Source organism: Coccinella septempunctata, chromosome X (genome assembly GCF_907165205.1).
Source record: "Coccinella septempunctata chromosome X, icCocSept1.1, whole genome shotgun sequence".
NCBI lineage: Eukaryota > Metazoa > Arthropoda > Insecta > Coleoptera > Coccinellidae > Coccinella > Coccinella septempunctata.
The window spans coordinates 2401067-2425004 of NC_058198.1; the positions used below are offsets into that span (position 1 = coordinate 2401067).

At 35.6% G+C, this 23938-nt stretch overlaps 5 protein-coding genes across 8 annotated transcripts; 2 read left to right on the forward strand and 3 right to left on the reverse strand.

The window, feature by feature from the left end:
- Positions 1-807: 807 nt before the first annotated feature.
- On the reverse strand, positions 808-4369 carry LOC123322190 (transketolase-like protein 2). The gene is made up of 5 exons (XM_044910060.1): positions 4134-4369; positions 2663-2998; positions 1834-2602; positions 1509-1775; positions 808-1363 (listed from the first exon to the last, which is right to left on the reverse strand). The coding sequence occupies exons 1-5, from the start codon at positions 4238-4240 to the stop codon at positions 956-958; spliced, it is 1887 nt and encodes a 628-aa protein (XP_044765995.1). The 5' UTR covers positions 4241-4369; the 3' UTR covers positions 808-955.
- Positions 4370-5280: 911 nt separating this feature from the next.
- Positions 5281-6621, reverse strand: LOC123322194 (multiple coagulation factor deficiency protein 2 homolog). The gene is made up of 4 exons (XM_044910066.1): positions 6405-6621; positions 5920-6152; positions 5682-5830; positions 5281-5525 (listed from the first exon to the last, which is right to left on the reverse strand). Exons 1-4 carry the CDS (start codon positions 6498-6500, stop codon positions 5347-5349), a joined length of 657 nt encoding a protein of 218 aa, XP_044766001.1. The 5' UTR covers positions 6501-6621; the 3' UTR covers positions 5281-5346.
- A 614-nt stretch (positions 6622-7235) lies between these two features.
- On the forward strand, positions 7236-12235 carry LOC123322187 (fibulin-1-like). 2 transcript variants are annotated; one of them, XM_044910054.1, is made up of 18 exons: positions 7238-7514; positions 7577-7774; positions 7980-8142; positions 8399-8474; positions 8527-8719; positions 8785-8938; positions 8992-9101; positions 9166-9336; positions 9398-9538; positions 9596-9748; positions 9809-10090; positions 10156-10527; positions 10634-10768; positions 10826-10980; positions 11034-11239; positions 11307-11446; positions 11535-11661; positions 11712-12235. In XM_044910054.1, the coding sequence occupies exons 2-18, from the start codon at positions 7609-7611 to the stop codon at positions 12115-12117; spliced, it is 3150 nt and encodes a 1049-aa protein (XP_044765989.1). In that variant the 5' UTR covers positions 7238-7514; positions 7577-7608; the 3' UTR covers positions 12118-12235. The 2 variants fall into 2 exon arrangements, with proteins under 2 accessions (XP_044765991.1, XP_044765989.1); XM_044910056.1 differs by lacking the exons at positions 9166-9336; positions 9398-9538; positions 9596-9748 and having other exon boundaries at positions 7236-7774.
- Positions 12236-12937: 702 nt separating this feature from the next.
- Positions 12938-14374, forward strand: LOC123322196. The gene is made up of 4 exons (XM_044910069.1): positions 12938-13108; positions 13731-13931; positions 13998-14140; positions 14239-14374. The coding sequence occupies exons 1-4, from the start codon at positions 13037-13039 to the stop codon at positions 14330-14332; spliced, it is 510 nt and encodes a 169-aa protein (XP_044766004.1). The 5' UTR covers positions 12938-13036; the 3' UTR covers positions 14333-14374.
- A 16-nt stretch (positions 14375-14390) lies between these two features.
- Positions 14391-23686, reverse strand: LOC123322186 (myosin-2 heavy chain-like). Of its 3 annotated transcripts, none has more exons than XM_044910052.1 (23): positions 23486-23686; positions 22488-22589; positions 22347-22436; positions 21966-22156; positions 21690-21841; positions 19358-19869; positions 18993-19146; positions 18758-18940; positions 18514-18639; positions 18364-18454; positions 18154-18281; positions 18019-18102; positions 17795-17965; positions 17423-17647; positions 17221-17371; positions 17030-17156; positions 16860-16974; positions 16528-16793; positions 16190-16406; positions 15427-16082; positions 14913-15369; positions 14778-14854; positions 14391-14700 (listed from the first exon to the last, which is right to left on the reverse strand). In XM_044910052.1, the coding sequence occupies exons 2-23, from the start codon at positions 22580-22582 to the stop codon at positions 14607-14609; spliced, it is 4362 nt and encodes a 1453-aa protein (XP_044765987.1). In that variant the 5' UTR covers positions 22583-22589; positions 23486-23686; the 3' UTR covers positions 14391-14606. The 3 variants fall into 3 exon arrangements, with proteins under 3 accessions (XP_044765987.1, XP_044765988.1, XP_044765986.1); XM_044910053.1 differs by having other exon boundaries at positions 21744-21841; positions 23482-23686; XM_044910051.1 differs by having other exon boundaries at positions 23482-23686.
- Between the last annotated feature and the right edge of the window lie 252 nt (positions 23687-23938).

The window sequence follows — 23938 nt, forward strand, 5'->3', positions numbered from 1 at the left end:
ATGGAAACTTAGCTACCACATAAAATTTTCGATATCGTTTATTTTATATCTATGTGAATCTACCGGAAATCAGTTCGAAATAAACGATATCAGTTTTGTATGCGGAAATATAGTTTCAGGCTGGATTCTCCCTGGGGAAACAGGCATCACGTGTAGATTTCTGGGAATCTTGAGGGATAATGATTATAAAGCTTGTGAACCAAATGAAACGAAACACATTTTTCATGCGATAGTCTCCTTCTCTGGGTAGACAAAATGAATTGTTGTTTTCACGTGGACGCAGTACAAATTCATCATAATTCATTTCTACATCTTGTTTTCGGTAATTTAAACGAATACCTAAGTCGGTGTTGGCAAGGATTTATTCAAATATTTATCATCTTCTTTTTTAAAAACGTCGAAGTACAAAGCCTGAACTATCCAATAATGATTTTACTATTTAATGTATAAAAGTTAACATGTCGTTAGGTATACACCCCAAGTAAGTTTGGCCTTCTTCTTTATAAAGAAAAATTAATAATTTCAAAGTTGAATTGGGTAGAACCAAGAACCAATAGGACTTGGTTAAATTCATTCGAATAGTGTAATGTTTATTATTACGATAATTATTATATAGCATAAATATATTTGTGTTTCGTTTAGGTGAGTTGAGAGTTCACCTCATACAATAACGTTAATGAATGAACATTCGTATTACCAAAGAGGAAGAGTGACGCTCTTACTCTTTGATATTACATAAATTCCTGAACTATCTCAAAAACAAGATCTTGTGCTTGGTTGGATCAAGAATTGATTGAATGGACAAGGTTCCAGTACAACTCATTTTATAATTTATTGTCAATAAACAGTATACATAATTAACAAATATCAATTCAAAAAAATAGAACTCTGCTAAAAATTACCACATTGTATCTGGAATGTATGAATATTTTCAAGAAAATTCTAAGTGGGGAATTTAAAACAATTTGATCAGTTCTCTGGCGGCATCGATTATCTTCTTAGCAGAAAGGCCGTAATGATCGATAAGTACATTCGGAGGTCCAGATCTGGGTACTTCTTGCACCGCAAGATGTTTCACGATGATATTCTTTTCCAAGGCAACAGCAGATAGCACGGCTTCACCTAAACCTCCTTCTGGATAATGATCTTCCACCACAATGATTAGCCCACCGCATTCTTTAGCGTTCTTGATAATTCCATCCTTGTCAATGGGTTTTATGGTGAATGGGTCCATTACTCTAGCTCCAATTCCTCCTTTAGCCAATTCAATTGATGCATTCAGAGCTTCATGTAAGGTTACTCCAGCTCCAATGATGAGAACTTGATCTTTGTTTGACTTTCTGTGTATCAAAGCTTTTCCAATCTAGAAATAGAACAGACATAATATTACTATTGAGCATTTCAGAGCACATATGGAGTGTAAGTGTGAGTTCGTGATTTGTTTTTAATGTGAACGATTTTTGAACAACTTTCTTTTGGAATTTTTAACAATAATACTCTTGACTTACCTGGAACACCTGATCGTTTGAATAAAGTACAGGGGTAGCTGGTCGGCTCACTCTTGTGAACGTAATTCCCTTGGTGTTCGCAGCCAATTCGATAGCCCTTTCAGTAGCCACAGCATCTCCTGGATAGAATACTGTACATCCTGGTATGCTTCTGAACATGGCCAAATCCTCAAGTCCCATCTGACTTGGACCATCTTCTCCTATGCTCACACCGCAATGACTCCCAACTACATTTATATTGCTTTGAGATATAGCTCCCATACGAAGCTGAAAAGAATGTCATTCCGAAATATCTCATAGGTATGCTTATTGAACTTTAACTCACCTGGTCGAATGCTCTTGTGAAAAAGGTGGCGAAAGTGGAAATGAATGGTACCGTTCTATCTCTGCATGCAGCTCCAATTGCAGTTCCAACCAAACTTTGCTCGGCAATGAAGCATTCGATATACCTGGTCGGATCATACTTCCGCAGATTTTCCGAAAACGTTGAATTTTTCATGTCGCCATCGAGAGCTATGACACGTGGATTCGATTTGGCGATTTTCACCAGTGCTGAGCCATAGGCGCTCCTTGTGGCCACCAGTTCTCCAATCTTGTAAGAAGGAGGAGAGGCTAGTTTTATGTTAGTGATGTCTACAGCTGGTGCGTCATCCTTGAGCGGTTTCAGAGGATGGATCTGGGAGGGTCCTGGATTCTTCAAAAGACCTTGTAAATGTTGAATGACTCTGTCAGCTTGATCCCCAAGAGCTTTTCCATGCCAGTTTTCCAAATCTTCAATTTTTGGGAAATTTTTGCCTTTGTAAGTTTTTGCTAACAAGGCTGTTGGCTTTTCTTTGGTATTGGAGGCAACGTAGAATGCTTTAACGATTTGTTCGATATCGTGACCATCCACAACTATAGGATTGAAGCCAAATGCTTCCAGTCGTTTACGATAAGTATCCATATCGTGTCCCAAAGCTGTTGGTTCAGATTGCCCCAGACGGTTGACATCAAAGATAACACATAGATTGTCCAGCTTGTAGTAACTGGCGAAAGCTAGGGCTTCCCAGATAGAACCTTCTGCACTTTCACCATCACCAATCAAACAATACACCCTAGAACGAATTGAGACTGATTAAAAAACGATCTTTTTGAAAATGTCTTTCGTTTCTCACCTATAATTTGCTTTATCGTAATTTTTGCCGACATAAGCCATACCATTGGCAATTGCTAGACCCTGTCCCAAAGAACCAGTTCCTACATCGATGAAATTCAAACGGGGTGTTGGGTGCCCTTCTAGGTCCGATCCAAATTTCCTCAAATTTTTCAAATCTGATGCTGGAAATAGTCCGGCTTCTGCCCAAGCTGCATATAGAGCAGGTGCAGCATGCCCCTTGGAAAGAACGAATCTGTCACTTGATGGATCTCTTGGATCTGACACTTTGTATCTCATTGTATTGAAAAATAGTACTGATAGGATTTCTGCTATTGAAGAGCATGATGTTGGGTGACTGAACAGAAATCAAGATTATTACATTTATGAAATTTTTTTGATTTTTTTAATTGTAGTATTGCTTTTTACTTGACTAATATCCATTTTCAAAGCAAGAGCATAAATTAATATTGATTTGTAGTGTATTTAGCGTATTTTCAACTGGGGTCAACATTTCATTATCCCTCTTTTGTACATCAATCATGAATAACATAGAAATTATTCAGATTCTCTTTGAATTGAATTGAAAGGAATACGATTTGATATCTCTGAATTATTTAGTGAAAGGAATAATTTATGTCGTACCTAATAAAATTTGATAGTCTGACGAATGCATTCAGCGAAACAATATTCGTTTTTATTATTTACTCTTCGCATTTGAATCGCTTTATAGCCCTCAATTTAATTTCCATTTCCTTGATTCAAGAAAATTCACAGAATTTCGCTGAATTTCAAATGAATATAGATGTTTTCGTTGGATAATCATGAAAATTTTGAATTTTTTACGAAGTTAGCTAAGCAAATTCCTAATTTACAGTATCAGTACCTATATTATTTCCTACAGGGAGATTTTCATATGGATTCTACATTTTAACTTGGCTTTGATAGCATACATAGTATATAATTCACTTTTTTTTTCTATATCGTTTTTTTCTTTGTATAAAATAGATTTAAGTCTTATCGCAATCTCTGTCACTGTTTCAGGTGTGAGATGTGTGGTTTTGGATACTTGAAGATTACGTTTCTATATATGTACATGTATTAATACCGGCATTTTCAAAAATATTTTTTTTCGTTCGAGAATTTTTTCTACCATTCCCAACTACTGATAGTCGACTGCTAATAAGTGTGAAAAAAAGAAAATCTTTGTCGCATTTCCCAATCACCTTAAAGTTTCGAAATATGCCGGAGTCACGTAATCCATATATTTGGATTTTTTCTCGCTGTATTTTATGGCGGTTCAAAAGGTCAGGTCGAATTTTTTACTTAAACCTTATGAATTTTCACGCTCAAGTATGCAGAGTCTTGAAAAATGTAAAATGATAAAAAGAGACGCGGATGATGAAATGAAATATTTCGGTCGGAACAATCCTAGGTTATAAGAGAAATCCATAAGATGATGAAGCAGTTTTCGACTGATGAACGAAACTTACCCCGATTTTGCTGTTTGTGTTGATGTTATAGAATGAATTCTTATTTTATTCGCGATGTCTTTTAACTCGTCTACTGTTTTGGCTTCAAGTTTGTGATAATTCGCCATGATTATTGGTTGACTTTAACCAATATTCAGTAAACTTCCAGCTTCTACGTTGTCGGCGACACTCCAACAAGTGGCCCCCCTTCTAGTTACCTTTACTATCGCAACGGGATTCTCTGCGACTGCCTAGTTTGGATATTATTGACTAAAAGAGAGGGGAGATCCCTAAAATCACGATCCTGAATTTCGAAACAAAAACCCGTATTTAATTTTCTCATATAGTAATTCCCATAACAGAAGCAGGGGCATGTCAAGGTGACCCTTATGTTGATGATAATTGAATGATAATCCATTCCTTAATCCTTGGCCTGCAGTAAAAATTTTCTTGTGTCAGTTTAGACTACTTATTATCAAATTCTTACTATTTTGGTCTACCTGAATGTTTTCTCGAAAATACCCTTTAATCAACCACCAAAACCTTTCTTCTACTACTATTGAATCATTCCATATATAAATAACACCACCAATTTTATTTACCTTGTATGTTTTCAAAAGAACAAAAATATTTGGACATTCCATTGCATATCTACAGCATTGCAGTTGTTGATATGCAAGGACATTTATCCTGAGTGTATCAAATTAAGAACATTTTAATGATTATTTCGCAAATTAATGATTATATTCATTAAGTGGATTGCTTAAAACATTTAAAAATCGGGATATCAATTTCTGAAAGAGACATCTACTAGAGATAAATTAAACTAGTTGGTGGACTAGAATCTAGATAGTCCTGCAGATGGAAGACTTTCTTCTGATCTTTTTATGGAAGCATAAGAACAAAAATAGTATATTATTTGCTCATTTTTGTAATGCAATGAAATTCTTATCACTGATGATAAGCTTCATGTATTTAAGCTTTTATCAAGGAAGCAGGGGTTTCCTTATCTTATGACTTAAATAATGGACCAGTTTGAGCAACTTTCAAGCTTAGGTTAGGGTATATACACTTATTTCTTTTCAAATCCTCAATATAGTTGTATTGTTTACTAAATTATAGTAATTGTGAGTGTAGCAATAAAGGAGCATTCAATAAAAAGCAACTGTAAGACAATTAAAATCTTTATTTTACAAAAACATTAATATCAGTAAACTTAAAAAACTTTTCAATTCTATACATTGTTATTTTGAGCAGCTGCTTTCTGCTGTGCTTTTATGAATTCTGGATAATCTATATATCCATCTTTGTTGCTATCATCCACATTTAGTATTGGATCAATAAGGGTTGTTAATTCCTCATCTTTAAAGATTTTATCTTCTGTTGGGGCATTAGCTTTCTCTTTACCTTGATCTGAAAAAAAAATATACCAATGTTGAATCACACATTAATATTAATCAGAGGGCAAAGTGGTGGTACTTGAGGATATTTCTTGCTACTTTGAAATGGTAATATTTCATAGTAAAAGCTCTGTCAGATTATTCAAGTATCAGTGGGTATAGTACTCACCATGCCAGTGTATAAGTGATTTGATTAATTCACAACCATCTAGCTTATTATTATTATCAGCATCATGCAATTTGAAATAGTGGAATTGCAATTCCTGCTCTGACATTTTACTGGTATCAAGTGGCATCTCTAAATGTTCTGCTATATGACTGAAATAAAAAACTTTATTTATGTTCTCAACAGCTGAGACATCCCTTGAACCATCTGAGACAATTTCTAAAATACAAATCTCACTTACTCTTTTTCATGTGCCATATTGGCAGCATTCAAAATTTGTGGCTCTCCATGGTGACCATGGCCATGCCCCTGAACATGTTGAACAGGGACTTGCTGTTGCTGAAATTGTGCAGGAACTTGTTGTTGCTGATATTGAACAGGAACTTGTTGCTGCTGGATAGGTACTTGCTGCATTTGGGGAACTTGTTGATGCATATTTCCATGTTGGGGCACTTGATATTGTGGCTGTGCTTGCTGAAATTCCATAGAAATTATCAATTCATTAATAATTCATCATTCTCTTGATAAAACTTCAATAATAGTGATCTGGTAATTCAAATATTCTCATAATCAGCAAAATAATTTATAAATAAACGCAAAATAACAACAGTGCACTTCTAATTGCTATTGGTATTATGCATGCACATTTTATAAAATTTAGGAAAAAAAATTGTAAGCTTCTGTATACAAGAGGAAACATATGTAATTGTGAAGCATTAGTTAAACCTGATAATGTTGGGGAGGAACTCCAGGTGCTACACGTTGTCCATTACAGAATATACTTAATAAACTTAGTGTCAAAAGACAGATTTGTGAGTGCATTTTAATGAATAAACTATCTTTCGGATTTTTAAGGATACCGGACGGAGGACACCAACATCTTTTTCAAACAGACAGATTTTGACAACTGAAGGAACACGTAACGTGACGTAGATGCGTAGAGGTAGAGGTGTGATGTGTTAGGTTATGTTATACCAGGTACACCTCTGTGTTGTCAGTGCCGAGGGGATACGTTCGCTAAATATATCAAAAATCAGAACGTTCTAACATTGTTAAGGATAAGATACGTTGTCCTTATACAATGGTTCTAATATGAATTACTTTCAGATTAGGTTTCATAAAAAAGGAATCTATTCTAGGAGAAAGCTTATTCTACCTACATTTAGTTTCTTTATTTCCAAGGAAAATATTTTCAGACTTTTTCGTTTTCCATATAGTAAAAGTCAGTTTATTTTTAATGTAAATTTTTTCTCTCTACCAATAATTTTTTATATGCAAAATCCCGGATTCATGTATATTCTTACTCATGTTATAATTTAAACCGAATTATTGCGGCAAGGTTTCAAAGCGAAACAAAATCAAGAGTCTATTCCAACATATCTCTATTAGATATCAATCTACAATAAAAATGCTGAAACTAACGTTTTGCTGAGCAACTCCTTATTTTGAGAGAAGATAAAAATATTCAAAATAAATTGTTTCAATCAATTTCTGGATTATTTCATTTCAATCCATACTTTTTTTGTGTCGTGAAGCTGCAGACCTAGATTCAACAGAAACAAAAAAGAAGGTGGGCAACGTGTAGGGGTGAGATTAGTTCAGAATTAGTGAATTTCCCTAGCAATACAAAATATTGAAATTTTATCTTAAATATGACTGTAAATAAGACAGTTATCACAGTTTTCCCCCGAGATACATTCAGGAGGTACCCATACCTAAGCTATTCTTTAGGGGTCCAGCGGAATTTTCGAATGAACATCATTATATTAACGATAAACATGCATCTCGGTTTAAAAAATTGCATGAAAATGTTATACATCACTCTTAGAAATACAGGTAAATTGATATCCATCCCAGTTTCTTGCGACAGTGAATGAAAATAATCTTTATTTGAACAGATAAGAAATGAGTACTGGGAGCCCTTCGAAAGATGGTACGAATTAAGTCAATAAAACCGATAAGCATTAACAATTTCATGTCAGTCTTTTTGACGAATTACAACGAAAAGGACATGATGCGTATAAATAAAATCATGCCAATTAGAAAAAGTTTCCTGTTGTTTTTAGTGTTTCAGCTCCAGCTCCCGCCCTCGAACAGTAAGTTACAAAATTCATACAAGTAATTGTTATTAATATTTTCAAAAAGTACGACATACTTGAAGTTCATTTATTTTTCCGTCTCTTTACGAATATTGATGTCATTAAATATTCAGTAATGCAAAATTTATGACCTTGATATTCATAGCGCTCATCAGGAACAATAAAAAATTTCGAATAATCCCATTTTTGCATTTTATTTCAGCTGTCGAGGTTCAAACCCTCAAACATTGTTGTGAATTAGGTCAAAACCACTCTTTAGCTGGGAATGACTGCAGTACTTTCCAGGCAACTACTTCAAAAGTAATTGGGGCAGACTCAGTTCAGTGTCTGAATTTTGGAGGAGTATGCTGCGCAAAAAAGCAGAGGTTAGTATTTGGTAATCCAAATCTTACCTAACTGACCTCCTGAGGCACATCCTACACACTACAAATCTAGGTATATAGGCTGCCATCCCCAGTCAGTCAATAAAAAAAGATTTCCAAACTTGCGGAATCCATTAGTTCTTAAATCGATTCCTAATTATTGCAACAACATTGTTTCTTCTGAAATGAAATAACTTTAATATAAAAATAAGTGCGCTTCTGATTTTTGATATCCATATTAATAATCCGATCATTTCAGCCAGTTAGAGTGCGAGGCAGGTGAGAGCTTAGGACTGTCGGGACAAGATTGCAGTTCTGCAAGTGGTAATAAAAAGGTTGATATTTGTGATGTTTTTTACGTATCATTCCACTGTTAACTCTTTACAGATTTGCTGTGAATCATGTGTACTCGGTAAGGCAGCTTCCAGTGGAGATCCGTCATGTTTCGATCTAGGTTTAGGATCATCGTTTGTCAAATGTTGTAAAGCTGCTGTAACAACTAAGACAACCGCAACAACTACAACAACCACAACAGCAGCAACCTCTTCTTCACCTGGAAAATCATTCGATAATGTTCCGCGTAAGTAGAACTTCTTTCTATTTGAAATGTTCGGTTACATTCTAATTTTTTTTTGAATCTTGAAGGGATGGAAAACCTTTGTGAAGTCGAGGGGATATGTGCTCAGATTTGCATTCCTGTTGGGGGTTCATACAAGTGTGACTGCCATAAAGGTTATTCACTAATGGCTGACAAGGTTTCATGTAAACCCGACCAAAACACTCGAAAAGGACTAAGCCGGTAAGCGCTAGAAAAATGTTTGTTTTCTCATAAGATTAATTTTATTCTTATAGGTGTGATTTAAATAATCCGTGTGAACACGAATGTTTAGACACTGGAGTTGCCGTAAAATGTTTGTGTCGCGAGGGTTATGAACTAGACATCGACAATACTTCTTGCAAAGGTAATTTGTTAACTTTTATTTGTATTTTAATTCTTCCCTACTTTTATCGAAATTTTATCAACAGATATTGACGAATGTGCTTTGAAACTGCATGAGTGTATTAAGGGGGAAATTTGTGTCAACGAAGAAGGTAACTACTACTGTGAAGATCCAAATTACACAGATTCTCCGAGTGAATCTGAAAATAAATGTCCAACTGGTTACAAATTCAGTGGTGACACAGGACTTTGCGATGGTATGATATAATTAATTTCTATTTGTGAATGGAATCTTCATGGATTGTCTTGAACTTTTAGATATCGATGAATGTGAAATCAGTTTATTATGTCCCAGCCCAAAAATCTGCAAGAATACAATAGGATCTTATATATGTCAAGGAGAAGACGTGAAATGTCCCCCTGGATTCTATTACAAAGCTGCTACAGAAAGCTGCTCCGGTAATGTAGTATTATTCATCAGTTAACATTTTAACTAATTTCTTTTATGCCTCTCAGATATCGACGAGTGTATCACTGGAGAAAACGACTGCAATAAGGAATCACAAATTTGTATCAATACGAAAGGAAACTATACTTGCGCTGAAAAAGTCTCAACCAAAACCTGCCCTCCTGGATTCAAGAAAAATCCATTCACTCAACTTTGCGATGGTGACAGATCTTGAGCATATTATCAGATAGATATTTTATGGAATAATTCTTGTTTTTCAGATATTGACGAATGTGCTGACGACATTCCATTGTGCGCCCCTACCGAACAGTGTATAAATGAGAAGGGAAGCTATAACTGCGTTCCCAAGATACGACCAACCTCCCCATCAACTGTAGCTTCAACGCAAACTTCAACTGTGCGCCCTAGTCGTTATCCCCCGCAGAGACCTCCATCATTTACCACGTCCACAACCACCAAAACTGTCTTAACCGAGACACCTCGTCCACGTCTGCAGTGCTCAAAAGGTTTCACGTTATCTACCGATGGAAAAACATGCGTCGGTACGTATAATAACCGTCTGATTTGTTCAATATCATTAGGAAAATTAACTTCTTCACACCCTCAGATATCAATGAATGCCAATTGCGTGTCCACTCATGCAAGGATACTCAAAGATGCGACAACACTGTGGGTTCTTACCATTGTGTCCGAATGGCAGGATGTGGAACTGGCTATACTTACAACTACGCTGAAGAACTTTGCGAGGATGATGATGAATGTGAATTGGGAACGCATAATTGTGGCGGTCTTGGAAGTGGTTTCAAATGTAGGAATACTTACGGTTCTTACAGGTGTGATCCTGTCCGCAGACCTCCTGTCACTGTTAAAACTACAGTTCGCCCGACGACTCCTAAAATTACCGATCTTACCGTCATAAGTGGACAAAGGAAGACTTGTCTACCAGGCTACTCGATGAACAACAGGGGAGACTGTGAAGGTACTCTAGTTCTTTCCATATGAATGTCCGACATGCGAAACTGCTGTAGTAGATCAGTTTTATTTACATTTTTCCTGTATAAATCTGAGATTGAGGCTTTTTATAGATGTGGACGAATGCTTAAGCAATCCTTGTGCTAGAGGAGAAATTTGCTACAATGTTCCAGGAAGATATCAATGTATTAGCAACATACAGTGCAAGGCTGGTTACGATCTCAACGAGGCAGGAGATGGCTGTGAAGGTTTGATCTACTCTTCTCCCAATTTTCGTCTCACATCTTAACTCGGTTCATTTGTAGATGTTAACGAATGTGTAAGAGGCATACATAAGTGCAACCCTACTCAGTTATGTAGAAATGGCGATGGGTATTATACCTGTGTTTGCCCTCCAGGTCATCATTTGAATCCTCAAACAAATCGTTGTGAAGACTTTGACGAATGTAAATACTATAAGGTACACTGGCTCATTGAGGTGATATACGATAAAAATAATCCTCTACTTCGCAGGTTTGTTATCATAACGCAAATTGCGTGAATACCGTTGGTTCATACAGGTGTGAATGTAAGGAGGGATTCAGAGATAGTGGAAGAGGGTGTGAAGATATAGATGAATGTGCTGAGAATCCCAGCCGTTGTGAGCACAGGTGTATCAATTTTTGGGGATCCTTCAGATGTACCTGTCAGGCAGGTTTCACTTTAAACAGTGACAACAGGTATTTTCAATATTGTTCTTAATATATGTTTGTTAACATACAGTTGCATTTTCTATTGATTTTTCAGAACATGCACCGATATAGATGAATGTGAAACGTTTAAGGACAAAAAACTATGCATTGGACCTTGCGAAAATATACCTGGAAGTTACAGATGCTCTTGTCCGAGTGGATATAGACTAGGAAGCGATAAAAGAACTTGTCAAGGTTTAAAATCTCACAAAATTTCCAAAATTCAATTGCTCGATTCCTCAGCTCTGTAGTCGAATTAATCCTTTTTTCTAATTTTTTCCAGACATTGATGAATGTGAACGCAAGGTGTGCCCAAATCATAATGATATCTGTGTTAACACGCGAGGAAGTTATAAATGTTATACCATCGAATGTCCCCCTAATTACATAAGAGATTCACAACATAAAAGGTGATGCACATTGAAACAGTTAGGAAAATATTTAAATAATATTTTTTCAGCCGCTGCAAGAAACCCCAAACGCTGTGTGATGCGAGAGATCTCGCATGTGTTCTTAAACCAGAACTATACACTTATCATTTCATAGCTATTGTGTCCAATCTGCCCATTTTGAATGGTCATATCAGCCTTTTCACCATTCAGGGTCCAAGATTTACAAGAGCTAGGACTGAATTCAATTTTAGAATCGTTCGCGTCAGCTGTCCTGCTCTCGTTCCAAAGATTAACGAAAATTATTTCAGGATGGATGTGCAAAATTATAGTGCGATGAAGTTATACCTAACGAGAAGTATTACAGGACCACAAGAAGCTGAATTGGAAATACAAATGAAACTATACGACAATAATCAACTAACGATGTCGGCGATTTCGCGTCTTTTCATTATTGTTACTGAATACCCCTTCTGAAATTTCAGCAGGTGTTCGTCGTTTATTATCCATGACATAAATTAACAAACACTTTGTATTTCGTTTTTATTAAGTATCAAAAGAAAATGGAAATATATTTTGCAGGTTCGTGAAATAATCTTGTGTCTCTTTCACCTCCTATTTGATCTTGTTATGGTTAAGTAACTTCTGTTTATTCACCTTCCATTCTATCCCGTCTTTCTGTACCCTCATATGGGTAATTCATAAAATTTTACGTACATTCAAATTATTGAATGTCGATATTGGGTTAATGTACCCTCTGAGAACACCGGCTTGATTTTTCCAATATCCAAAAACCAGAATAATGAACGACCTAATTCAATTACACTTGTGTGTATTTTCTCTTATATCAAAAACTGGTTTCTCTCTACCGTGTGACCTGTAAAAGCTATTGAGATCGAAAGTGACTGTTCAAATATGGCCTAGGGGCAAAAATATTGCGCTAACCCGCTACGACAGCGATACGTAACATAACAATAAAGTTTGAAAAAGAAAAAATCCTCTTGGGTCGACAACCGCTTTCTTTGAATGAACCGAACAAAATTATTCTCAAGAAATATTAAATTTTGAAAATATGCGCTGGAGCAATAGAAATTCAATTGTTATGAAAGCCAAAAAGTTTTATATCACATAAAGCATCGTTCCACAATATGCATTCAATTAATGCAAGATACCTATTTATTTTTCCATAACAATGCCCTGATACTACTACCAGAGGTATACGTTAATGAATATTTTCATGAACAGTATCGGATATATCTTGAATTCAGTCGAGTTATTTCGTAAGTTCTGGATTGATTATGAGAAGGGAGAGTGCAGAATTATTCAATATAGATTTAATTCTTCGACGACTCCTTAAAACGTGAGCATTTCGAACCAAGCCGTTGAAGTGAAAAGAATGACTGCATATAACGCTTTATTTTTCTTGTTTATATCTGCAGCTTTTGATCTGCAAGCAGCAATCAGAATTGTGAGTATGAAATTACTATAATTTATTATTTTCAATACATTTCCTATATTCGTGTCATTTTTCATCATGATTCGAGGTAGCTTTATGGAAAAGAATGTTCATTGATTTCATAACATTCATTAATATGTAACCTTTCGGATTTCTTCGAAAATTTACATCCTTCCTTTCGCAGAAATAATATCATTCCATTGAAGAAATAAGGTAACACAACTCTAATAAAATATTGCAGTCCTGGCTAATACAACTTGAGAATAGATGCGAAATTGAAATATTTTCTGCTATTTCAATATTACATCATCCACAATCTGAATAATATGTTACCAGAACATACTGATACCTGATAACCTTCAAAGCTGTTGTTTCATCTTCATTTCTTCACATTCTTGCTTGAAAAATGGACAATTGTTGGAATTGGCCTCGAATTAAAATTTCTCAGTGAATTTTGAAATATTTTCATTTCACGATTTTGAAAATTGAATTTTTGGTTCAATGTAACAATCACCCTTGCTTATATTTTAAATTTCAGTAAAATATATATTATTCATAAAGAGTTGAGTAATTTTCCATAATCAAAACATCGCAGAATAACTAATCTGAGTATTACCTCAATTTTGTTTTTCAGGATGCCGGTCTGTACAATGAATATGAACCTGTAACCAAACTGCGCAGTTCGGAGAGGGAACAAAAACAGGACTTCAGTAAAATTCCTGGAAATCCAGGAGTAGACTATCCGATTTATCATGAAGTACCTCATACCAGTTTTTCTTGTAAAAATGTGCCAGCTCTGCCTGGTATATACGCAAATGTAGAAACAGGTTGTCAGGTTAGGGGTCCAAAAATTTTTGAATAGCTTCAGTACCAACTGGAATACTTACATGTTTCTTTTCAGGCCTATCACGTTTGTCACGATGGCAGAGAAGGGGAACAAGGAGCTAGTTTCCTCTGTACCAATGGTACTATTTTTAACCAAGCAGAATTCAATTGTGACTGGTGGTACAATGTGAAATGTGAAGAGGCGACCTCATTTTATAGGTATCACTGAACACTATGTTTCATATAGTGTATTTACGCTATTTACAGAAAATTTATTATCAACCAAATTTCAGAATTCTAACATATAAAATTTTTAGGTTGAATGCTGACCCTTTGAAAAATCCCTATGCTCCAAAACCAAAACATGATGAAAAATTGCCGAGTGAATCAGAAATCCCTAATTATTACTAATATTGACTAGGGGGCGAATTTAGAACTTTATTACTAGGTTATTGAATAAAACCATACAAAAAATTGATTGTTTCTTTCACAACGTATCCCAAAATCGACCTGTATTAACCAATTTATGTATTTTATAATTTTTTCGATTTTCATTTTTCATAAGAATGAAAAATAGAAACAGAACTGGTAACATCTGTGATAAATAGGAACATATCATCGAAATTTCCAGAAATAAATGTTGAATATCAGGATTATCCGGATAAAAATTATAATATTTGACAAATTATCTAGCTGGACTTTCACTCTTCATCTTCATTAACGGTCTTTGCCTCGAACTGGAGTCATACTTTTGATCTGGTGGTTTAGTCCTCTCCATACTGAACAAACGTAAAAAAATCAGTTGAATATTTATCGAAAATGAAAATAGATATTCACCCTTTGAAATTTTACTCACCTATTACTTCTCGACGAAGATCCTCCTCGTTTGAAAATACCAGAAAAAGCATTATTCAAATTCTCTAATGAACTGGGCTGAAAGGATCGTTAAGTTTAGTCAAGAGTTGAGTTGTAGGTACTGATGTGTTCTTACTTTTTTCCCTAGAAAACTACTTAGAACTCCTGAGTCACCCTCATCCACGCTTTTCGATTTGGTCATCTTCCGAAGTTTACCCATAATTCCCTTCTTCTTTTTTTTCACTGTCTCGCTCTGCACTGACGTATCAGACATATTATCATACATATCTAAATCAGAATTTGCAGACCTTAAACTCGACATACTCCCTTGATCAGTTTGCCAAATATTTTGCTCTCTTGGAACTGCCGATGTTTGTTCCAATGACAAACTTCTCCTTTTTAGGCTACCCTGTCGGTTCACTCTCGTGGAATTCTCGGTGTTTACTTCGGATCTCGGCTTTCTACGAGGAATCATCAATTTCTCTTTTTCAATTTCCCTCATTTCGCCGAAGAGCTCTCGAGAAATATTCAAAAGACTATTCACAACGTTATACAGTTTATCCTTTTTATCCTCTGGTGTCATTATTTTTCCTCTGGAAACAATACTTCTTCGAAATACATCTTGTGAAATATACGTTTAACACACTTACCTTTGTTTTTCATCTAGATTCAATAGATCGACTTCATTGGCAAGACATTTCAATGTTTCAATATTTTGTAAAAGCAACACGTCCTTAGATCCGCTTAGATTAATTTGGCTAAGAGATTTCGCCCTAATGTCTTCATCCTTTCTCAATTTATCCTTTTCCCTTTTTAATCTTTCATTAGTTGTGCGTAATTTAGCGTGAGCATCTCGTAACTCTAATAAATCACACTGTAAATCTTTAATTTTTTTTTTGGCCTCTATTTGTTCTTCTTCAACAGACTTCTTCAACTGTTCCAATTTTCTCTTCGCCTCTAGCCTTTCTTTATCCCTTTCTTTCTCAACTTCTATTAATGTCTGTCTCAAATCTCTAGCTAAAGTTGCCGTTTCTTGAACAAGCCGCTGTTGTTCTTCCCTTTCTTTCTGCCATGAAAGTTCCATCCTTGTCCTCAAACCTGCTATTTTCGTTCTACCGCTGCTTAAGATCTTTTCCTCTTCGAGTTCGTTTATTCTTGTTTGCATCTCTAGTATTTTTACTTCATAATTGGACTTATCAGAAACAAGTTGTGTTTTTAATTTTGAACATTCTAGTTTCGCTTCCGACATTTCATCTTCTAAAGAACTCAACTGAGCTTCTAAGGCTTCAGTATTAACACTGCCATTCTAAAAAAATTCATCTACTAATCTACTAATAATGCATTATGTTTTAGATTGATTTTTGTTCTTTTACGTTACTAAATAATTCAAATAAAATGAAATAAAACACTCACCTCGAAGCGGTTTCCAACCTCTCTTCTATATTTTAAGTTTCCCATGCTCTTTTTTGCCGATTCTAGCATATTTTTGTAAGTGTCTCTTTCCCGTTTGAATCTCACCGTTTGACTTTGAAGCAATCTCAATTCGTTGTTCACAGTCGCGAGCTGTTCCTCGAAGCTCATTTTACATTTGAGAACCTCAGCCTTTTTCGCCTTTTCAATCAATTCAACTCTACATGTAACAGAAAAAAATGATGAATTTAAAAACACTCGATTGAACAACTTTTATTTTTGTCTTTTTTTCAGAACGTAAACTATAAAATTTGTCTTTTATTTCAAAGGTTTATACTCACTTCCTTTTCATTTCTCTCATTTCTTTATCCATAGCGGACGTATCGGCACTAATGTTCCTTTGGACTTTATTCACCTTTTCGTAATCATCCAATTTCCTCTTTATTTCGTCGCTTTCCCTCTTCATATAATCTATTTGATACGTTAATGACTCGTTTTCTTTCATGAATTTATCAAGTTCAGATTGTTTTTCTGCTATTAAAGAATTGTATCTCTTCTTATCCAGATCGTTGCTCTCTCCATTCGTACCTATAGATTTAAAGTTTTCCTGCGAACCATGAATTTAATATCCGCATTTTGCTTTATGTATGTGGTTGTTGCTTTTTATTTTTACCTGCATTTTTGTTTTTTCCGTGTACCAATTATGGCGTTGCTTTTCGAATTCTTCTTCCATTTCTCTCTTCTCGGCTATCATGTTGTTCAGTCTTTGTTTCATAGTTTGCAGTTCGCTGGAATAAGATTCCAAATATAGTATATTTGTGTGAGAGGAATGACTGTTCTTACTTATTCATTGTTTCCTTTTCCACTTCCATTTTCGCTTTTGTGAGGGAAAATTCTTCTTCTAAGTCTTCATGCTTCGCCATTAGATCTCTGAACTTTTCTTCGGTTTCCTTCAGATTCGTTGACAATTCTGAACAAATAATAAAAAACAATTTGCATCCTCCCTATTTGAAACTGTCTTCGTATATACCTACTTTTATTATTTTCATTCAGTTCATCAATTTTCTTTTGGAATTTGGACTCAATACTGGTATCATTTTTATTTATTTGTAATTTCAAGACCTTCAACTCACTATTTCTATCCTCTAGCTCCTTTTTCAAAAGTTCCGCTTTTTTCTTTTCACACTGGAATGAGGAATTTCAATACTAATATACCTCGTAAGAATGCGTTTGTACCTTGACATCCAATTCTAGTTGTTTTATTTTCTTGCCAAATTGTTCATCCGTATTTGTTTTATCGGACACCAAGTTGTTGAGACGTTTACTCACTTCGTCTGCCTGAGACTTGAAATAGCCGAGTTCGTTTTGTAACGTAGCTATTTCTGATTTTTTCAAATCTAATTCAGCTTTCAATTTATCTATTTCACTAATTAGAGATTTGTTACTGGAATTTTGTTTCTCCTGTAATGAAAGAAATGATTCTTCAGGTAATTCAAAGAAGGGTCGCTAAGGACAGGGTGGGCAAAATTTGATGGCTCTGTAACCGAAGGAGCTTTTATACGGTTTTAGAGTTGCTACCCAATCATTTTGCCCACCCTGTACACCTACCAATTTCATTATTGTAGCCTCATTATTTCTGAGAGATTCATTCAAATTCTTATTCATCATTTCTAAATTCTCTATTTCTATTTTGAATTTTTTCGATTCATTCTCCCACTTCTTCTTTGATTTTGTTAGATCTGTTTGTTTTTGTTTCACTTTTAACCTTTCTTCTTCGATCTGAAAAATGAGGATTCAACTGGTCATTATTAGTAAAATATCACTTATCTCACATTCGCTCTTAGTTCTTTAATTAGTTGTTCTGATTCCACTAGTTTCTTGTTTGTTCTTTCTTCAGTAGATTTTCTCGATGTTCCCTGAAATCCGAGTTAGCAAGTTTTGATGTTTTTTCAACAAAATCCATTCACCTCTAATTTTTTTGATGAAATATCCAAATTATTCCTTAATTTCATGGGAGAAATTTCTTGTTCGGTTAGTTCTATTTGTAATTTGAGTTCGTCATCATCCATCAAATCTACATTGGCTCCGGGTTTACCTGTGAATAATTTTTTTGTTATTCTTCAGAAATTTCATTGCATTAAAATGATGTTTTTATATTTTCCTCCATCAAAAATTACTTCTTATACGTGCTGTGAGTTTCTTCATCTGTTGCAGCAAAACTTCATTTTCGTTTTCCATTCTGGATATCATCTTACGAAGGTTTTGGACCTGAATAGTTGAATTCATAGTTAAATTAAAAAAACACAAATGTAATTATTATGTATCACCTCTTCTTCCGAGAATTTAAGCTGTTCCCTCAAATCGCGTTCAATTTCTGTCGCAGCTGGCACCTGTGCTTGTATAATTGGTTCTTCTTGAGAACCACTTCTAATAAGGGATTGACGTGAGATTTTCTGAAATAATTCAATATTTCCTAAGTTTCATTAACATCCCAAAACATAAAATGTGAAAATTTCAATTGGGATGAAGTAATGTTTTCAGATTTCTATGACTACGAAAAAAATTCCTGACCTTAACTTCCGTTTTTTTAGTTTCTTTTTTTTCTGTTTTGATCGATTCGTATTCCGACAGCTTCTCATTCAACAGACCAAGCTCATTCTGTAACTTCGTGGATACATTGGTAGAATCTGCGAGGTCTTGCTCTAGTTTCTTTATTTTCTCCAAAGTAAAACTATCTGCTTGATTCTCTGAAAACTAGATAATTATTGGAATCTTCAATTAGAATTATAGTTTTTTGTTTTCTTACCTCTTTCAACTTTTTTTCCAATTCCTGTTTCTCGAGTTCATACTGGTCGTTCCGCTTTTCCGCCTTTCTCAGTTTGAAAGAAAGAATTCGGCAATTTTTTGTGTGCATTTCAACCTGTTTTTTAAGATCTGCATATTCTGCCAGTTGGTCCTCTCTTCCGTTATACAAACGAAATATTATATAACGTATTCAATAAGCAACATTAATGAATTTATTCTTATTTCTCTAACAATCTATTCACTGACCTTACCTTAATTTTATTAAGATGAGGAGTTTTTTCTAAACTAAGGGTGGTGTTAGTGAGAATGGGTTTCATTTACATTGTCAGTAGATTTGTGAATTCACCTTTTCACTGACATTCTCACCTGAAATTATCCTGCATTTCTTCAACTTGCTCTTCCATTTCACGCAGTTCCTTCTTGAGACTTTCATTTTCATCCATGAGTTCTTCACAAAATTGCTCTGTAGTTTTCAGTTTAGACATCAAGTCTTCCAAATTATTTGTACTCCTTTCATTCACTTTCGGGTATCGTTTTAATTCATCCTCCAAAATCTTTATTTTCACTTGTAACGATGATTTATCGTCCTTGTATTGATTAACTTCTTTCTGGAGATCGTTGTATTTTTGTTGAAGTTTGTTATACTCAAAATTATATTTATTCGAACTATCCATAGAGGGCAACCTTCGTAGGATAACTTCCCGTTTTTCCTTCTCCAATCGATCACATTTTTGTTTTGTAGCTTCGAGTTCACTCCGAACCTCTTCCAATTTTTTCTTTAGCTCTAAATTTGGTTTTTCAATACCGTTAACCTCCGTGTGATCAGAATTATTTTCTGCAATACCTTCAGGTGCTTTTTTCTCAGGTTTTTTTTTAACCTACGGATCATATGGAGAGTAAAGGAAGATCATTCAATAAGATTCTGTAAATGATATTCAAGGAAATACTATTTATTGTCTTCCGATCATAATTCTCAAATAAAAAATTCAAACTTCGTCAAACTGGTTATGGCAATTCAGTCTCACAAGCACAAAGGGATATACGGCCCACAACTCTCTACATAGGCATAATTAAATAAACTACTTTCCAAGCTTTGAGGAAAATGGAGTACCACGCCAAAAACTAATTAACTGGTAAAATGCCCATGACAACTTTCGCCATTGAAAAAAAAATTTAATACACAGGTGAGAATTTAAGGAATCCAGATTCGTGAATCATTCGGAGATTAAATGCACGGGTAGAATCAGGATGCGCGGGTAGGATCTGGATGCGTGGGTGGAATATGGATGCGTGGGTGGAATGTGGATGCGTGGGTGGATATTGATACGTGGGTGGCATATGGATGCGGGGGTAGGATCTGGATGCGTGGGTGGAGTATAGATGCGTGGGTGGAATGTGGATGCGTGGGTGGAATGTTGATACGTGGGTGGAATATAGATGCGCGGGTAGAATCTTGATGCGCGGGTAGAATCTTGATGCGCGGGTAGAATTTTGATGCGCGGGTTGAATCTTGATGCGCGGGTAGGATCTTGATGCGCGGGTAGAATTTTGATGCGCGGGTAGAATCTTGATGCGCGGGTAGAATCTTGATGCGCGGGTAGAATCTTGATGCGCGGGTAGAATCTTGATGCGCGGGTAGAATTTTGATGCGCGTGTAGAATACTGATGCGCGGGTAGAATCCTGATGCGCGAGTAGAATCTGGATGCGCGGGTTGAATCCGGATGCGCGGGTAGAATCGGGATGCGCGGGTAGAATCGGGATGCGCGGGTAGAATTTTGTTGCGCGGGTAGAATCTGGATGCGCGGGAAAAATTCGGATGCGCGGGTAGGATCTGGATGCGTGGGAGGAATATGGATGCGTGGGTGAAATGTGGATGACCGGGTAGAATCTTGATGCGCGGGTAGAATCTGGATGCGCGGGTAGAATCTTGATGCGCGGGTAGAATCTTGATGCGCGGGTAGAATCTTGATGCGCGGGTAGAATCTTGATGCGCGGGTAGAATTTTGATGCGCGTGTAGAATACTGATGCGCGGGTAGAATCCTGATGCGCGAGTAGAATCTGGATGCGCGGGTTGAATCCGGATGCGCGGGTAGAATCGGGATGCGCGGGTAGAATCGGGATGCGCGGGTAGAATTTTGTTGCGCGGGTAGAATCTGGATGCGCGGGAAAAATTCGGATGCGCGGGTAGGATCTGGATGCGTGGGAGGAATATGGATGCGTGGGTGGAATGTGGATGACCGGGTAGAATCTTGATGCGCGGGTAGAATCTGGATGCGCGGGTAGAATCTTGATTCGCAGGTAGAACCTGGATGCGCGGGTAGAATCTGCACTGGGCTCGATGAAATTCTTTACTAGAAACTTAGCTGTTGCTCTTTCAGAATATGTAGCACATTTAGATTTACGATTATTTTTCTGGGATATAGGTACGCGTGTCGAATGTTTACCTGGGGATGAGGTCACTAAAAAATTCATCAAGACCGAACGGTTGCACCGCTGTCGATGAAATTTGGAGATTTATTACTAGAAAAGTTGCTCTTTTAGAATATGTAGCACATTTAGGTTTGTCATGATTTTCGTGGGAAATACGCCCTGTATAGGTAAAAAGTGAAAAATCTCTATAAACTCAAGCGCGTGAAGCAAAACTGCATCGAAGTCCACAGGCTGGAGGCTTGGAAAGGACATAGTTTTAATAATACCTGTATGACAAATTGTACATCATTGTTAGTAGGTCCGTAAGATAAAGACTTCACCTCTTTTATTTGTATTCTCTGCAAATCGTTCTCTTCCTTTTTACCGTTCTCGGTTGTTGAATGCTTGTTTTTATTTTTTTCCGTATCATTGTCTTTACCTGTACAAAAATATGACATGTAGATAGAAACATAATAATTGGAGATGAAATATTCATTTCTATTATTTTATTATTTTTATTGTCCAATTATTGAAATTAACTTGGGTACACTAAAGACTCTCACCTGATTGATCAATAGAATTAACTCGACGTTTAGGTAATCGCAAATTTACTGTCGTTATAGCCGAAGAATTGTCCTCTAAATTGACTAAATCTAATGTGGATTTATACTCAGTTAGTTCATTCTCTAGTTTTCCTTCGTATAAATTGTCGCTCGATGCCCAACTTCGTGGGTAATTAGTTTTTGAAGCTAAACTGAAAAAAACAATATTTTTTTTTAATACATACGTTTTATTTTCACACGAGTCGTGGAATTATTATCAAAACTGAAAAAAAGGAAGACTTGTGCTGTTTCACAGAAGGAAATCTTACTCTAAGCCGAGGAATTTTCTTAGTCGATTACTGCATTATCGATTAAATGAAAATTAAATTCTTGTACACTAACCTATTAGATATGGATGGGGATGATGCAGTAATTGAATCCTTCCGGAGAACATCTTCTTCTTTCTTGCGGTTGTAATGTTCCTTGTAGTCCCTTGAAAATGTATCCTTCATTTCCCTTGTTTTCCGTTATATTTCAACTTACCGAAAACATCTTTTACATCGTGTAGGCCACCTAACTTGCGGATGAAATCCTAGAGGACATAACGAGTCCCCTTTCGAAGCAGGAAAATGATGCATTTTCCATCTGGACATGATCAAGAAATGATGTGAAGCTTAGTAAAAACATTATATTCGATCAAAAATAGTCGGAGAAATTACAGTATAGACCATATGAAATTCGCCTGCATGTGGGAATCGCTGATCTGGGCTCAATTTTTTTTTGTGATTATTGAAGAAGCCTATAAAACTCGAAATTCGAATACGAAAAAAGCTAACCCAAAAAGTGTGCTTTCAATGGCCTTATCAAAATGTAAACGTAATCATATAAATAACTTTTTGAGTTTCTGATCTTTCAGCTTTTTACGTTGTTATTGTCAACTAAACACAGTTTTTAGAGATTCGGTGAGTCTAAAAAATCATAATTACATAACTGCTTTTGATTATCCATTACATTGAATCGACTGCAGTACCTAGTTTATAAATGACGTTTTAAAATCTCAAAGAAAATTACGTGTATGGATATGACATCTTTTTCATTCTGATCGCTTTATTATAATTATAGAAGTCGTCCCAATGGATGAAGTTTACGGTTATGTTGCAATGCATTCTTTCATAATAATCGGGAAGTTCAGAATTGATGAAGGTTTCGAGGTTTTGCCAAATATCACATCGTTAGGAGTTTAATTATAAGTCATCTTAGGAGTTTAATTATAATTCTGCTTTTTGTCATGATAATGTGTTGATAGTAAAGCACACATCAGCTACGACGGCCCGCAAAACATATTTAATGCGGCCAATCGAGAATATGTATATTCTCAGATGATGAATAACAATATTGAATGGCTTTAAAGGTAGAATCATTGCGTACTATTGAAATCGGCGCCATAATATAAACAGAAACATTTAAATATAGCACAAGCAAAATACTTGATAAAATTCCGGGACATCGTTTCAATATGAATAAGATGTTTACTTACTCACATACTTTCACAATATCAATACTGGAGGGCGAGAAGGGGAATTTTGGATTAAATTACGACATTCCGGGTATAGCTTCATGTACATATCACTTTCATATATGTTGAGTACTACACATTTCAAAAATCGGGAAAAACAGTTTCACTTTGTAACGTGCCGAATGTATTAACACACTATTTAATACTAGCTCTGTTGAGTTGAAATCCTACGGTGTTATTTTTAGGAGAAGTGCCAAATAAGAGATAGAAGTATTACGTTTTATTTCCAACTATCGAATCAATTGTAGGTTGTGGAAAAAGTAATATTTCTTTATCTTACATATTTTTATTCCACTATTCCCATTTTCTTTACTCATTAAATATGTTTTTTCGAACTTGACTATTTTATCACTTGTAAATAACAAGAAAAACGAGGAAATTGGGAAAGGAGGTCATACTTTAAGACTATAATTTGTAG

Coding starts and splice junctions, on each gene's coding strand:
- LOC123322190 (XM_044910060.1), bottom strand. CDS start 4,240: ATGGCGAATTATCACAAACTTGAAGCCAAAACAGTAGACGAGTTAAAA. Junction 1,776..1,833: donor TCACAAGAGCATTCGACCAG/GTGAGTTAAAGT, acceptor CATTCTTTTCAG/CTTCGTATGGGAGCTATATC. Junction 1,364..1,508: donor CAAACGATCAGGTGTTCCAG/GTAAGTCAAGAG, acceptor TTCTATTTCTAG/ATTGGAAAAGCTTTGATACA.
- LOC123322194 (XM_044910066.1), bottom strand. CDS start 6,500: ATGCACTCACAAATCTGTCTTTTGACACTAAGTTTATTAAGTATATTC. Junction 6,153..6,404: donor TTCCTCCCCAACATTATCAG/GTTTAACTAATG, acceptor ATGGAATTTCAG/CAAGCACAGCCACAATATCA. Junction 5,831..5,919: donor AATATGGCACATGAAAAAGA/GTAAGTGAGATT, acceptor TTTTTATTTCAG/TCATATAGCAGAACATTTAG.
- LOC123322187 (XM_044910054.1), top strand. CDS start 7,609: ATGGTACGAATTAAGTCAATAAAACCGATAAGCATTAACAATTTCATG. Junction 8,143..8,398: donor TGCTGCGCAAAAAAGCAGAG/GTTAGTATTTGG, acceptor CGATCATTTCAG/CCAGTTAGAGTGCGAGGCAG. Junction 10,528..10,633: donor CAACAGGGGAGACTGTGAAG/GTACTCTAGTTC, acceptor GGCTTTTTATAG/ATGTGGACGAATGCTTAAGC.
- LOC123322196 (XM_044910069.1), top strand. CDS start 13,037: ATGACTGCATATAACGCTTTATTTTTCTTGTTTATATCTGCAGCTTTT. Junction 13,932..13,997: donor ATGTAGAAACAGGTTGTCAG/GTTAGGGGTCCA, acceptor GTTTCTTTTCAG/GCCTATCACGTTTGTCACGA. Junction 14,141..14,238: donor GAGGCGACCTCATTTTATAG/GTATCACTGAAC, acceptor TAAAATTTTTAG/GTTGAATGCTGACCCTTTGA.
- LOC123322186 (XM_044910052.1), bottom strand. CDS start 22,582: ATGCATCATTTTCCTGCTTCGAAAGGGGACTCGTTATGTCCTCTAGGA. Junction 22,437..22,487: donor CGATGTAAAAGATGTTTTCG/GTAAGTTGAAAT, acceptor TACATTTTCAAG/GGACTACAAGGAACATTACA. Junction 16,975..17,029: donor GAAAAGGAAACAATGAATAA/GTAAGAACAGTC, acceptor ATCTTATTCCAG/CGAACTGCAAACTATGAAAC.